Source organism: Eriocheir sinensis, chromosome 60, assembly GCF_024679095.1.
Source record: "Eriocheir sinensis breed Jianghai 21 chromosome 60, ASM2467909v1, whole genome shotgun sequence".
NCBI classification, from domain to species: Eukaryota; Metazoa; Arthropoda; class Malacostraca; order Decapoda; family Varunidae; genus Eriocheir; species Eriocheir sinensis.
In genome coordinates this window covers 10,359,969-10,371,394 of record NC_066568.1, presented here as the reverse complement: position 1 = coordinate 10,371,394, position 11,426 = coordinate 10,359,969, and the positions used below count along the sequence as shown (strand labels likewise).

At 48.5% G+C, this 11,426-nt stretch overlaps 1 protein-coding gene across 1 annotated transcript; it reads left to right on the top strand.

Annotated features, from left to right (window-relative positions):
• Positions 1-379: 379 nt before the first annotated feature.
• LOC126985958 (SET domain-containing protein SmydA-8-like) lies at positions 380-10,820 on the top strand. Its single transcript, XM_050841568.1, has 8 exons — positions 380-542; positions 2,038-2,195; positions 3,039-3,197; positions 4,087-4,327; positions 5,552-5,677; positions 6,453-6,725; positions 8,263-8,490; positions 9,056-10,820. Exons 1-8 carry the CDS (start codon positions 405-407, stop codon positions 9,386-9,388), a joined length of 1,656 nt encoding a protein of 551 aa, XP_050697525.1. The 5' UTR covers positions 380-404; the 3' UTR covers positions 9,389-10,820.
• The last annotated feature ends 606 nt before the right edge of the window (positions 10,821-11,426 follow it).

Below are 11,426 nucleotides of genomic sequence, written 5' to 3'. Positions count from 1 at the left end.
CCCTTGTTCCCTCCCCCCACTTCCTTAGTCACTCAGGTATTTTTGGCTTTCCTTCCCTCCCTTCCTCCCTTCCTCGCTACCACCCTCCTTCTCTCTCTCTCTCTCTCTCTCTCTCTCTCTCTCTCTCTCTCTCTCTCTCTCTCTCTCTCTCTCTCTCTCTCTCTCAGCACAGTAGGAAAGAATAAAAGAGAGAGAGAGAGAGAGAGAGAGAAGAAGACCTCGAGTGCCAAGCAGTGCCAGAGAGTCGGGCATGGCGGGCGTGGGACGTGGCAGCGCGGCGGGGCAGGCACGGCACGGCATGTGTTTGGCACTGGGTTGGGTGTGCCAGGTGCCACCTCAGTCTGGGGCGCCACGTGGGTGTGTGCAGGTGTAGGGGTGCCTGAGGGAGTGCCAGCGAGGGCGGGATGGGCGGGGGCACGTGTGGGCAGTGTGGTAAGCAGGCGGAACAGCGGTGTACGGGTTGCAAGCAGGTGTTCTATTGCAGCAGGGAGTGTCAGAAAGCAGGATGGAAGGTTCACAAGGACGCGTGCAGGCCCTTCACGGTGAGTGCAGGGGGGGGCATATGTGTGTGTGTGTGTGTGTGTGTGTGTGTGTGTGTGATGGGTTTGTGTGTATGTTTGGGGGGAGGGGGAGAGGGTGGGGGGGTTGTGTGTTTGTGTGTGTGTGTGTGTGTGTCAAAAGGAAATATTTCTCACATTCCCTCCAAAATAACACTCCCCACTTCCTTCCCTTCCCTCCTTCCCTCCCCTCCCTTCTCCTTTTTCCTCCTCCTCTGCTTCCTCTTTCCTCACCATAACTCTCTCCCCCATTCTTCTTCTTCTTCTTCTTCTTCTTCTTCTTCTTCTTCTTGTTCTCCTCCTCCTCTTTTGCTTCTTCTTCTTCTTCTTCTTCTTCCTCTTCTTCTTCTTCTTGTTCTACTACTGCTACAGCTTCTTCGTCTATCTCCTCCTCCTCCTCCTCCTCTTCTTTCTCCACGTATTTCTTTATTTCCGACACCCAGAACGGTTTTAGAAATCCGCGATCCTGCTTAACCAATTTACTGAACTTTTTCCAACAGGATTTCTATTGCTTGCTTTCCATGGTTTCATGTTTCATCTTGGTTCCTTAATTACTTCCTCTTCGTAATTCCTCTCACTTCCTTATCCCAGCTTTCCTCTCCTTACTTCCCTCGTACTCTATATCCTCTCTTTCCTCCCTCGATGCATGCTCAGAACGCAGTTTTCCTTCCTCTTTCCCTCCATTGTCTATCCTCCTATCCTTCCCCTCTCTTCCTCTCTGCTTATCCCACTCTTGCCTCCCTTTACACTATCCTATCCTCCCTCCCCTAACCTAAGTTGCTGTCCATTTACAGGGGCCTTGTCCGCCCTCGTATGGAGTATGCATCTCATGTGTTGGGGTGGTCCACTCACACCGCTCTCCTTGACAGAGTGGAATCAAAGGCGCTTCGTCTCATCAGCTCTCCTCCTCATACTGATAGTCTTCTACCTCTCAAATTCCGCCGCCATGTTGCCTCTCTTTCTATCTTCTATCGATATTTTCATGCTGACTGCTCTTCTGAACTTGCTAAGTGCATGCCTCCCCCCCTTCCACGGCCCCGCTGCACAAGACTTGCTACTCATGCTCATCCCTATACTGTCCAAACCCCTTATGCAAGAGTTAACCAGCATCTTCACTCTTTCATCCCTCACGCTGGTAAACTCTGGAACAATCTTCCTTCATCTGTATTTCCTCCTGCCTATGACTTGAACTCTTTCAAGAGGAGGGTACCAGGACACCTCTCCTCCCGAAATTGACCTCTGATTTCGAACACTCCTTTAACCTCTGTTTTGGAGCAGTAAGTAAGGGGCCCTTTTTTTTTTTTTTTTCATTACGCCCTTGCACTGTCTCCATAGCTGTAAAAAAAAAGAAAAAAAAAAAAGCTTTTCCTCCTCCTCATCCTTCTTCACTACCTTCCCTGCCTATCCCTTTCCCTTTCTCTTCCCGCTTTTCCCTCTCCCTGCCTCTCTCTCCCTCCTAACCCTTCCCACCTATCCGCAGGTGACACGCAACAAGGAGGTGGGTCGCCTGTTGGTGGCATCACGTGACCTGGCCGTGGGTGACGTTATACTACGGGAGGTGCCGCTGGTGATGGGCCCCAAGCAGGACACCGACCCGCTGTGCTTGGGATGTTACAGGCGCCTCACGGGGAGCTACAGGTAGGCCAGCAGGAGGGACAGCAGGAGGAAGAGTAGAGGAGGGCAACAGTAATGACAACAGTGAGAGCAAAAGAACTACAGAACAGGGATAATAGCAGGAACAAAAGCAGGGACGACAGTAGGAATATAGACAGTAGGAAAAATAGGGACAACAGCAGGAAACAGTATCAACAACAGGAAAAACATAAGGACAACAGCAGGAAACAGTATCAACAACAGGAAAAACAGAAGGACAACAGCAGGAAGAACAAAAGGAACAAAGAGAGGAACAACAACAGCAGGGTGAACAGTAGGAACAAAAGCAGGAACAACAGACATTAGGAACAACAACAGCAAGAACAAAAATAGGAACAACAGTAAGACAACAGTAGGAAAAACAGGGACAGCAACAGGAGGAAGTAGAGGTAGGCCCGCAGCAGGAGCAACAGCAGGGCAACAGTAGGGTCAACAGTAAGGGCAAGAGCAGGTAAAACAGCATGAACAACAGGGACAACAGTATGAACAACACCAGTAGGGACAGCAGTAGAAACAACAGTAAAAAAAATGAGTTTCATCAATGTCCCATACCCGTCCCATACCTGTCTCACTTCACCCCTGTCCTAACAATGCTTCATACCCGTTCCATACCCGTTTCACCCTGTCCTAACAATGCTTCATACCCGTTCCATACCTGTCTCACTTCACCCCTGTCCTAACAATGCTCCATACCCGTCCCATACCTGTCTCACTTCACCCCTGTCCTAACAATGTCCCATACCCGTCCCATACCTGTCTGACTTCACCCCTGTCCTAACAATGCTCCATACCCGTTCCACACGTGTCTCACACTCTTCTATCCGCCAGGTGTTCGCGGTGCACGTGGCCGCTGTGTGGGCCGCAGTGTGAGGCCAGCGCGGCGCACCAGCCCGAGTGTGAGGTCACCAAGGCGGCGGGCATCACCATTAGCCTCAACGACACCGGCGGGTCACAAAGCCAACTCTACGAACTGGTCACGCCGCTCAGGTGGGTCAGAGGCCACGAGGTCACTGGGACAGTGAAATCACCCAAAAATAGCATCAAGAAGTCCAAAACGAGATATATTGCCCAACGACTGACAAAAACGAGATACATCGCCTCTAATATCGCAAGAAACGATAAAAAAAACTCTAACATTAATCCAAAACTATAGGTTCATCACCCCCAACACGGCCCAAAGACGAGAAATAACGCCAAAAAGTAACAAAATAATTTAAATAACCTCTAAAACTAGCCCAAAGACGAGAAATAACGCCGAAAAGTAACAAATTAATCTAAATAACCTCTAAAACTAACCAAAGACGAGAAATAACGCTGAAAAGTAACAAAATAATTTAAATAACCTCTAAAACTAGTCCAAGACGAGAAATAACGCCGAAAAGTAACAAAATAATCTAAATAACCTCTAAAACTAACCAAAGACGAGAAATAACGCCAAAAAATAACAGAATAATCTAAATAACCTATAAAACTAGCCCAAAGACGAGAAATAACGCCAAAAAAGTAACAAGATAATCTAAAAAACTAGCCCAAGATGATAAATAACGCCGAAAAGTAACAAAATAATCTAAATAACTTCTAAAACTAGCCAAAGATAATAAATAACGCCAAAAAGTAACAGAATAATCTAAATAACCACTACAACTAGCCCAAGATGATAAATAACGCTGAAAAGTTGCAAAAATAAGCTAAATAACCTCTAAAACTAGCCCAAGATGATAAATAACGCCGAAAAGTAGCCAAAAATGATCAATAATCCAATAGAAGACGCGGGACAGGGACGGGGCGGGGCGGGGCAGGACAGGGGCGGGGCAGAACGGGGCAAGTCAGGGGGTCAGGCACAATTCAACAATAGGTCACATCATTCCCCGTACAGATGCGTGGTGGCTGCGGGGCGGGGCGGGACGGCGGGTCAGCGGTGGCGTGCCAGCTGCGAGCGCCTAAACAGCCCCCGCCCTCCCCACACCCCTAACGCCAGCCCCCTGCAACAGCATCACCAGCTACAGATCCAGCAGGAGCAGACCCAGCAGCTGCAGCAGGTGGCCACGGCGCTCAGAGACACCTTCCGCCTGCAGAACTACCCCGGCGTGGACGTCTCCGAAGCCGCCATGCTGCACGTGAGTCTCTACCTGCTGACTATGTCTGCTGATAATGCTGATTCTGCTTGCTGACACTGTCTGCTTATACTTATTCCATGCTGATTCTTTCTCCTGACACTGCCTGCTTAAGCTAGAGTCGCACTGACTTTACGACCTGCTAACGACCACCCGCGACCCCAAAATGCTTCCCTACCACATAGGTGGCAGAGTAGTCGTGCGACCGAACGGCTACCGGCGGTCGTTTAGTGTCCGTCCAGTGGGTGGCCAGACGGCGACCATGGCCAATGACAGATGCAGAATGGACGGCGAACATCAGCGACTCCCTACTACCTGACGGCAACAAGACGGCGTCCTCTCACCATCCGGTCGGCGTTCACCTTTTAGCCGTCATCTGCCGTCCAGACGCAGTCCATTCGGCCACCGGACGGCAACCTTGTTTACGACCGGCAGGGACCTGAGATGTCGGCTGGAGGTTTTGGTGCAGCACCCAAAACCTCCAGCCGACCTTTTCGGTCGCACGCGGACGGAGACACATGACGATCGCACGCACGACCATGTCGTCAGTAGGTCGTAAAGTCAGTGTGACTGGGCTTTTACACTGTTGATTCTATTCGTTGATTCTATTTACTGATGCTTCTCCATGAGGGAGGAGGTGGCTGAAGGGTCAGCGTGCGGGCGCGGTGTCCTGGAGGACCGGGTTCAAGTCCCGCCCATCGCTACAAGCTGACAATGTTCAGTCACCGCCGAGCGGTCCAAGACTACCCACATGCTGTCCTGAGTCCTGACAACCACCTATCAACCTGGACTCTAAATAAACTCTCTAAAGAGGATCAAAGATGAGCTCCGGGGACAGCATGAGCTAAGCAAGATGGCGCCACTATGAAACACTTACCTGCGCCATTACTGGCTGGGGCCGGTCATCAGGCCCATTATAAAAGTCTACCGGCGCTACAGTCCGAACGTAAAAACAAATAACAGTACTTGTTTACACTGGCTGATGCTTTCTGCTAATACTGTCTGATGACATACTGCTTCTACTTGCTAAATGCATCTACTATCTTGTTCTTTCTGTTATCAATATGACAACTCTTGCTTCTGTTGCTTATGATTGAACGTAAATTCCAAATACATCCGCTATACGCATGTGATTGCTTGCTGTTCGTTAATAATACGGGAACGAGATAACTGGTACTGTTCCTGCTACTGTTTCTGCTTTTATAGGTGTCCTGCTCTCCCACACAGGTGCTGGAGCTGCTACAGGTAAACCAGGTGCCTACAAAGGTGCCGTACGCGGAGGTGACGGCACTCTACCCCATGGCGTCCCTCGTGAGCCACTCCTGCACGCCCAACACACGCCCGCAGTGGAAGGTGAGTCATTACGCTACGCCCGCCCCGCCACCGTTACGCCTTCATGGTCGGGGTGAAAAGTTGGTGAACTACCCGAATTCCCAGACGCTTTAAGCTCTCATAACAAATATTTTCGAAGGCCACAAAGGATCGGGTTCTCACGAGTGTTTTTACTTTCATGGTGCAGAAACCTTGTCAGACTACCACCAGACTCATGAAACTAGCCATGGAAACACTAACACAACCGTCACGAAAGCCTTTTAAATGTGGGTGTGTGAGCCTCAAAGTGTTGGAGAGTATGGGCCAATGGAGGCTGCCACGTCCACTCCAAACTGCCTCTTGTAGCCTTGTATTTCTGCGTGTTCTGGCATATCTAGATGTGTAACGTACATGTATAATTTTATCTAGTCATTTATTTCCGCGAGTCCTTCTATATGTATCTAGTCATCTGTTTCTGAATGTCCTATATTTAGTTATCTACATATCAATCTATTTATTTCTTCGTGTCCTTTTATATCTAGTACCTACATGTATATCTAGTTGTCTATTTGTGTGAGTCCTTCTATATCTAGTTATCTACATATCAGTCTATTTATTCCTTCGTGTCCTTTTATATCTAGTTGTCTATTTGTATGAGTCCTTCTATATCTAGTTGTGTACAGGTATATCTAGTCATATATTTCTGCACGTCATTCTATATCTAGCTATTTCTATGCATTATCTAGTTATCTATAAACGAAGAACGGTGACCTAGTGCCAAAGAGACCTGACCTCATTCCTCTCATACCCCGAACAGGAGGGCGCGCTAACACTCCTGGCGGCGGACCCCATACCCCGCGGCGAACCCATCACCGCACTCTACACGGACATCCTCTGGGGCACGCGGGCGCGGCGGGACCACCTGAGGCACACCCGGCAGGTCACGTGTACCTGCCGCCGCTGTGCAGACCCGACTGAGCTGGACACTTACTTCTCGGCGCTGGTGTGTCGGCGCTGCGGCAAGGACGTGCTGCCCTCCGCCCCCATGGAAGACACGGCGCCCTGGCTCTGTCGCGGGTGTGGCCAGCAGGTGGGTAGCGGTGATGTGGCTGGGGTGGCTTGGGAGGACTGTCTGTTAGCTGTGGATGGGTGTGAGGGGTGTGGTTGGCTGTGGTTGCTTTCCTCATCCTTCCTGTAAATTTGTGGATAGACACAGACTATTAATTCTTGGCTGTATTCTTTTTACAGTAAAGGAAGAAGCTCCAGGGCAATTAGCGGCCATGACTTGACTGACTGACCTCATAATTTATTACTTATTTACTTAGTTGATCTAGTTATCTATTTACTAACCTATTTACTTATATATGAGCAAAATCAAAAACCATGCCAAAAAAAAAAATCATCAGTAGTAGTAGTAGTAGTAGTAGTAGTAGTAGAGGTGGTAGTAGTAGTAGTAGTAGTAGTAGTAGAGGTGGTTCAAACGACTAAGCCCGAGCACACACCAACACAACCACAGCCCGTTAAAACACTCGGTCAAGCAGCGAAGGCAGCGACACGCCCCTCTTTGACAGCTCCTTAAAACTATTCCCCTACACCCGGGCAAGCGAGGAGAGAGCCCAGCGATCCTCCAGCAAAGATAACGACAACAACGACGATAAAAACTAAGATAACGAAACGCACTGCCCTGCACACACACTCAAAAGAATAAACACTAAAAACAAACTCCCTAAACCAAGTACTCAAAACAATACACACAACACGATGAACAAAAAAAACAATAATAAACTTAATAAAAATACTCAAAATAATAAGCACACCTACTATAAGCACTCTGAACAACACACTCGAAATAATATTCTTAATACAACTCTATTTACAACTCAAGCCAAGGTATAACACGATGAACAACCTCAACATCACCTACACACACAAGTAACCGTTGAGGAAGTATTACAACACGACACAACGCTAACAACTAGAACCAAGGTGACAGAACGCGTATTTGGACAACCTTACCAACAACAGTGCAACAACCCTCATAACAACAGTTCTATACTCACTCGGGTAAGCATTGAGGTGACCCAGAGCCATAAACACAAAAGCCACGGCAATATTGAGACACACGGCCAGTTCAGAGAGTCAGCGGGCACTCGTGGTGAGGGAAAACAGTGTAGTTACCAGACTGTCGCACTCAGACCATTGTATTTATCAGTTTCAGGCCTAAAAACTGTCGTAGCTCTACCAATAACGATATCCAATTGAAGTTAGTGTTAACACTTATGAGTCAGAAACCGAAAAATACGATGTGCCGAGTATGATTATCTGTTAACGTTGGTGAGGACGCGTTTGAGTGATCCGCAGACTCGTCCAAGCGAAGCACACAGCTACAATATACCCGCCAGTGGTCACATATGGTCGACAATGATTTCTACATACGACTGTCAGATCAGCTTACTTGACGGTGATTTATTCTTTCCACTCTTTCCACTCGTACTGATCATTGAGTTTTTTATGATGTTTGATTGAACACCGTCCTTTACAGGGGCGTGATATATGCACACTAAACAACCGCATCACCCCCTCTCATACCCAACCAAACCTGACCTAGCCCAACCCCTCGTTCCCAGGTCAGCGTGGAGGAAGCCCTACGCACAAGCCTGGCTCTGGGCGCAGCGGTGGAGGCAGCGCTGGCGTCCCCGACCATCGAAGGCTTGGAGGCGCTGCAGCACGAGTGGCTGGGCAAGGTGCATCGCAACCACTACCACCTACACGCCGTCAAGCACTCCCTCCTGCAGCTGTACGGCCGCTCGCAGGAGAAGGCGGAGGAAGGGGAGAAGGACGCCCAGCACTGGAGGGTACGTACGTAGATGTATAGATGCAGATAGATGGATGGATAGATAGTTACACAGACATAAAGCTAGATAAACAGACTCTTGAGTTGCTACTTTTTTTACGGTTCGCCTATGGCGCCGGTAGGCTTTCTTGGTGGAGCCTGATGGTTGACCCCAGCCTATTTTGACGCAGGCAAGTGTTTTATAGTAGCGCTATCTTGCTCGACTCATGATGCCCCCCGGAGCTCATTTTTTATCCTCTTTTTAGAGAATCTAGAGTCCGGGTTGATAAGTGGTCTTCAGGACAGCATGGTAGTCCTGGCCCAATCAGTGATGAATTATAATTGTCAGCTTGTGGTAGCGAGCTGGACGCCAATTCGGGTCCTCATGGACGCCGCGCCCGCACGCTGACCACTCAACCTTGTTTGTCGGTCTACTATAATATCTACGCATAATATCCATAACGACACATGACATGACCATTTCTTGTTCTTAAAGCTCGTCCATTTCTTGTTCTTAAAATCGTCATCAGAAAATCTTCAACTTTTTCCCGCTATTATTGTTCTCTTTCTTCTCTTCCCACCTTCAGGAGATCGCCAAAAAGGAGGCAGCCTGCAAGGAGTTCCTGACGGTGTGTTCACGCCTGGACCCCTCCACCGCCCACACCGCGCACTGCGTCGGCCTGACCTTCTACGAATACCACAAGACCATCCTGCAGAGCGCCCAACGGCACTTCGCGCTCAACCAAATCTCACGGCAACAGCTAAAGAAGAGAATGTTGCTGTCCAAGGCGCTGCTGAAGAAGACGATGGACATATTCCGTGACGAGGCGCCGGACACTCCCGAAGGTCAACTCTGCGACACGTGCGAGGAGGAAGTCATCAGGATCGGGAAGTGGATGCTCGCTGTGGGTCTCGTGTGAGCTGATCCCACTGCTGCCACCAGCTGAGGGATTGAGAAAGCTTTATGTTACTGGTTGTCTTCCTTTCATAGTCTCCGTTTCTTGATATGTGGGTCTCGTGAGCTAATCCCACCGCTGCCACCATTTGAGGGATTGAGACAGCGTTGTCATGTTACTGGTTGACTTCCTTTCATAGTCTCCATTTCTTGATCTGTGGGTCTCGTGAGCTGATCCCACCGCTACCACCATTTAAGGAATTGAGACAGTTTTGTAATGTTACTGGTTGTCTTCCTTTCACAGTCTCTGCTTGTTTTCTTCTATTACGGATTCTTTTCTTAAATCTTATTCTTCATCTTCCTCGCTTCGTTGCAAAGTCATTTTATATTCTCTCTCTCTCTCTCTCTCTCTCTCTCTCTCTCTCTCTCTCTCTCTCTCTCTCTCTCATCTTTGTACTTCATTTTCTCTACTTTTTGTCATTCTTTTATTTTTTCCATCTCTTCCTCTATCTTGGTCTTTCTTTTCTTCTCTGTTTACTTATTATTTTCATGCTCTTCGTTTCATTTGGTCAGGAGTCTTTTGTGTATCCTCTTCTCCATCTCTTGCTCCTTTCTTGATCTTTCTTATTTATTTCTATGTTCGTGGTTCGTCTCATCAGGAGTCTTTTTACGTTTCTTCATCTTCTAAACCTTTGACTCCTGTCCTGATCTCTCTTTTCTTCTTTTCTTTTTATTAATTCTTTTCCTGTTACGTTTCCTGTCCCTTCTCTCCACCCCTTGCCCCTTTCCTGAGCTCTCTTTTCTTCTTTAACGTTGTTGTTTTTTTCTTTACATCTCTACCTGTAGCGCCGGTAGACTTTCTTCGGGGGCCTGGTGGTCGGCCCAAGCCCGTCATGGCGCTGGCAATTTTTATAGTGGCGCCAGTTATGCTTGGCTCGTGCTGCCCCCCGAACTCATTCTTGATTCACTTGGACGGTTTCTTCTCGAGTCCGGGTTGATGGGTGGTCTTCTGTACAGCATGTGGGTAGTCTTAGGCTACTCGGCGGTGACTGAAAAATCCCAGGTGGTAGCGTGGGGATTCGAACCGACGTTGTCCGTGGCGCGGTGAATGCGGGGCCCGCACGCTAACCACTCAGCCACCGCCTACCCCATGTTCTGTGGTTCATTTGATCAAGAGTTTTATTTTCCCTCCTCTTCTACATCTGATCTTTTTTCTTCTCTGATTATTTATTCTTCTGTTTTGTGGTCGACTTGATCGGGAGTCTTGAGCCATAACAGGTATGAAGGCTAGAGAGGAGGAGGTCGCCGGCTATTGTCTATCGGCCTCATGCAGCCTCCTGTTATCTCTGTCTGGTTTGTGCCACTCGCTTATGGACACGCCTCGTCTGTCTGGTGGTCTCGTCGGCAAAGAAACGAGTCTTGGAAGGAAAGCTCCAACGCTATTTATGTAAGTCAAGCCAGGGAGCTGCAACTCCTATACTGTCACAAAGTGAGAATAAACTTTGATCATAAATCTTGTGTATGTCTGAGGGAATGATGAGCCCAAGGTTTCCTTTTTTTAATGTGCAGAAAACCCGGCAGCTCAAGGGAGCAAAACAAATGAGGAAACATATAAGCCCGCAATAAGGCTGCTCCCGCAAACATTAGGGTAAAGGTAACGTTGGGAGCATACGCTATAGCTGCGCGTGGCGGCGGTGCTCATCTCTGTCCCCTTGAGACTGTGGTGGGAGAACCCGTTACCCATACACAGGGCCAGCGTGACATCCGGGTTACCACAGTTTACCTTCCCCAGGTGTCCCCAGGGTACCCGAAAGGAAGGATGAACAGCTGGGTGGGCTGCACGCCGAATGCCCAGGCCGGGACTCAAACCCAGGCCCGCGGACTCGTAGTTAGGGACGCTAACCACTGTACCAAGAAGGCGTTCAGTTAAAATTTCAAAACAGAGGCCAGTCATTTGATTTGAATTGATGCGATTATCATTTACTGAAGTATACTTATATAACATTTATCGAGAATAACAATGAAGAAATACCTGAACACTTGCTTCCAATGTTATTTTAAGA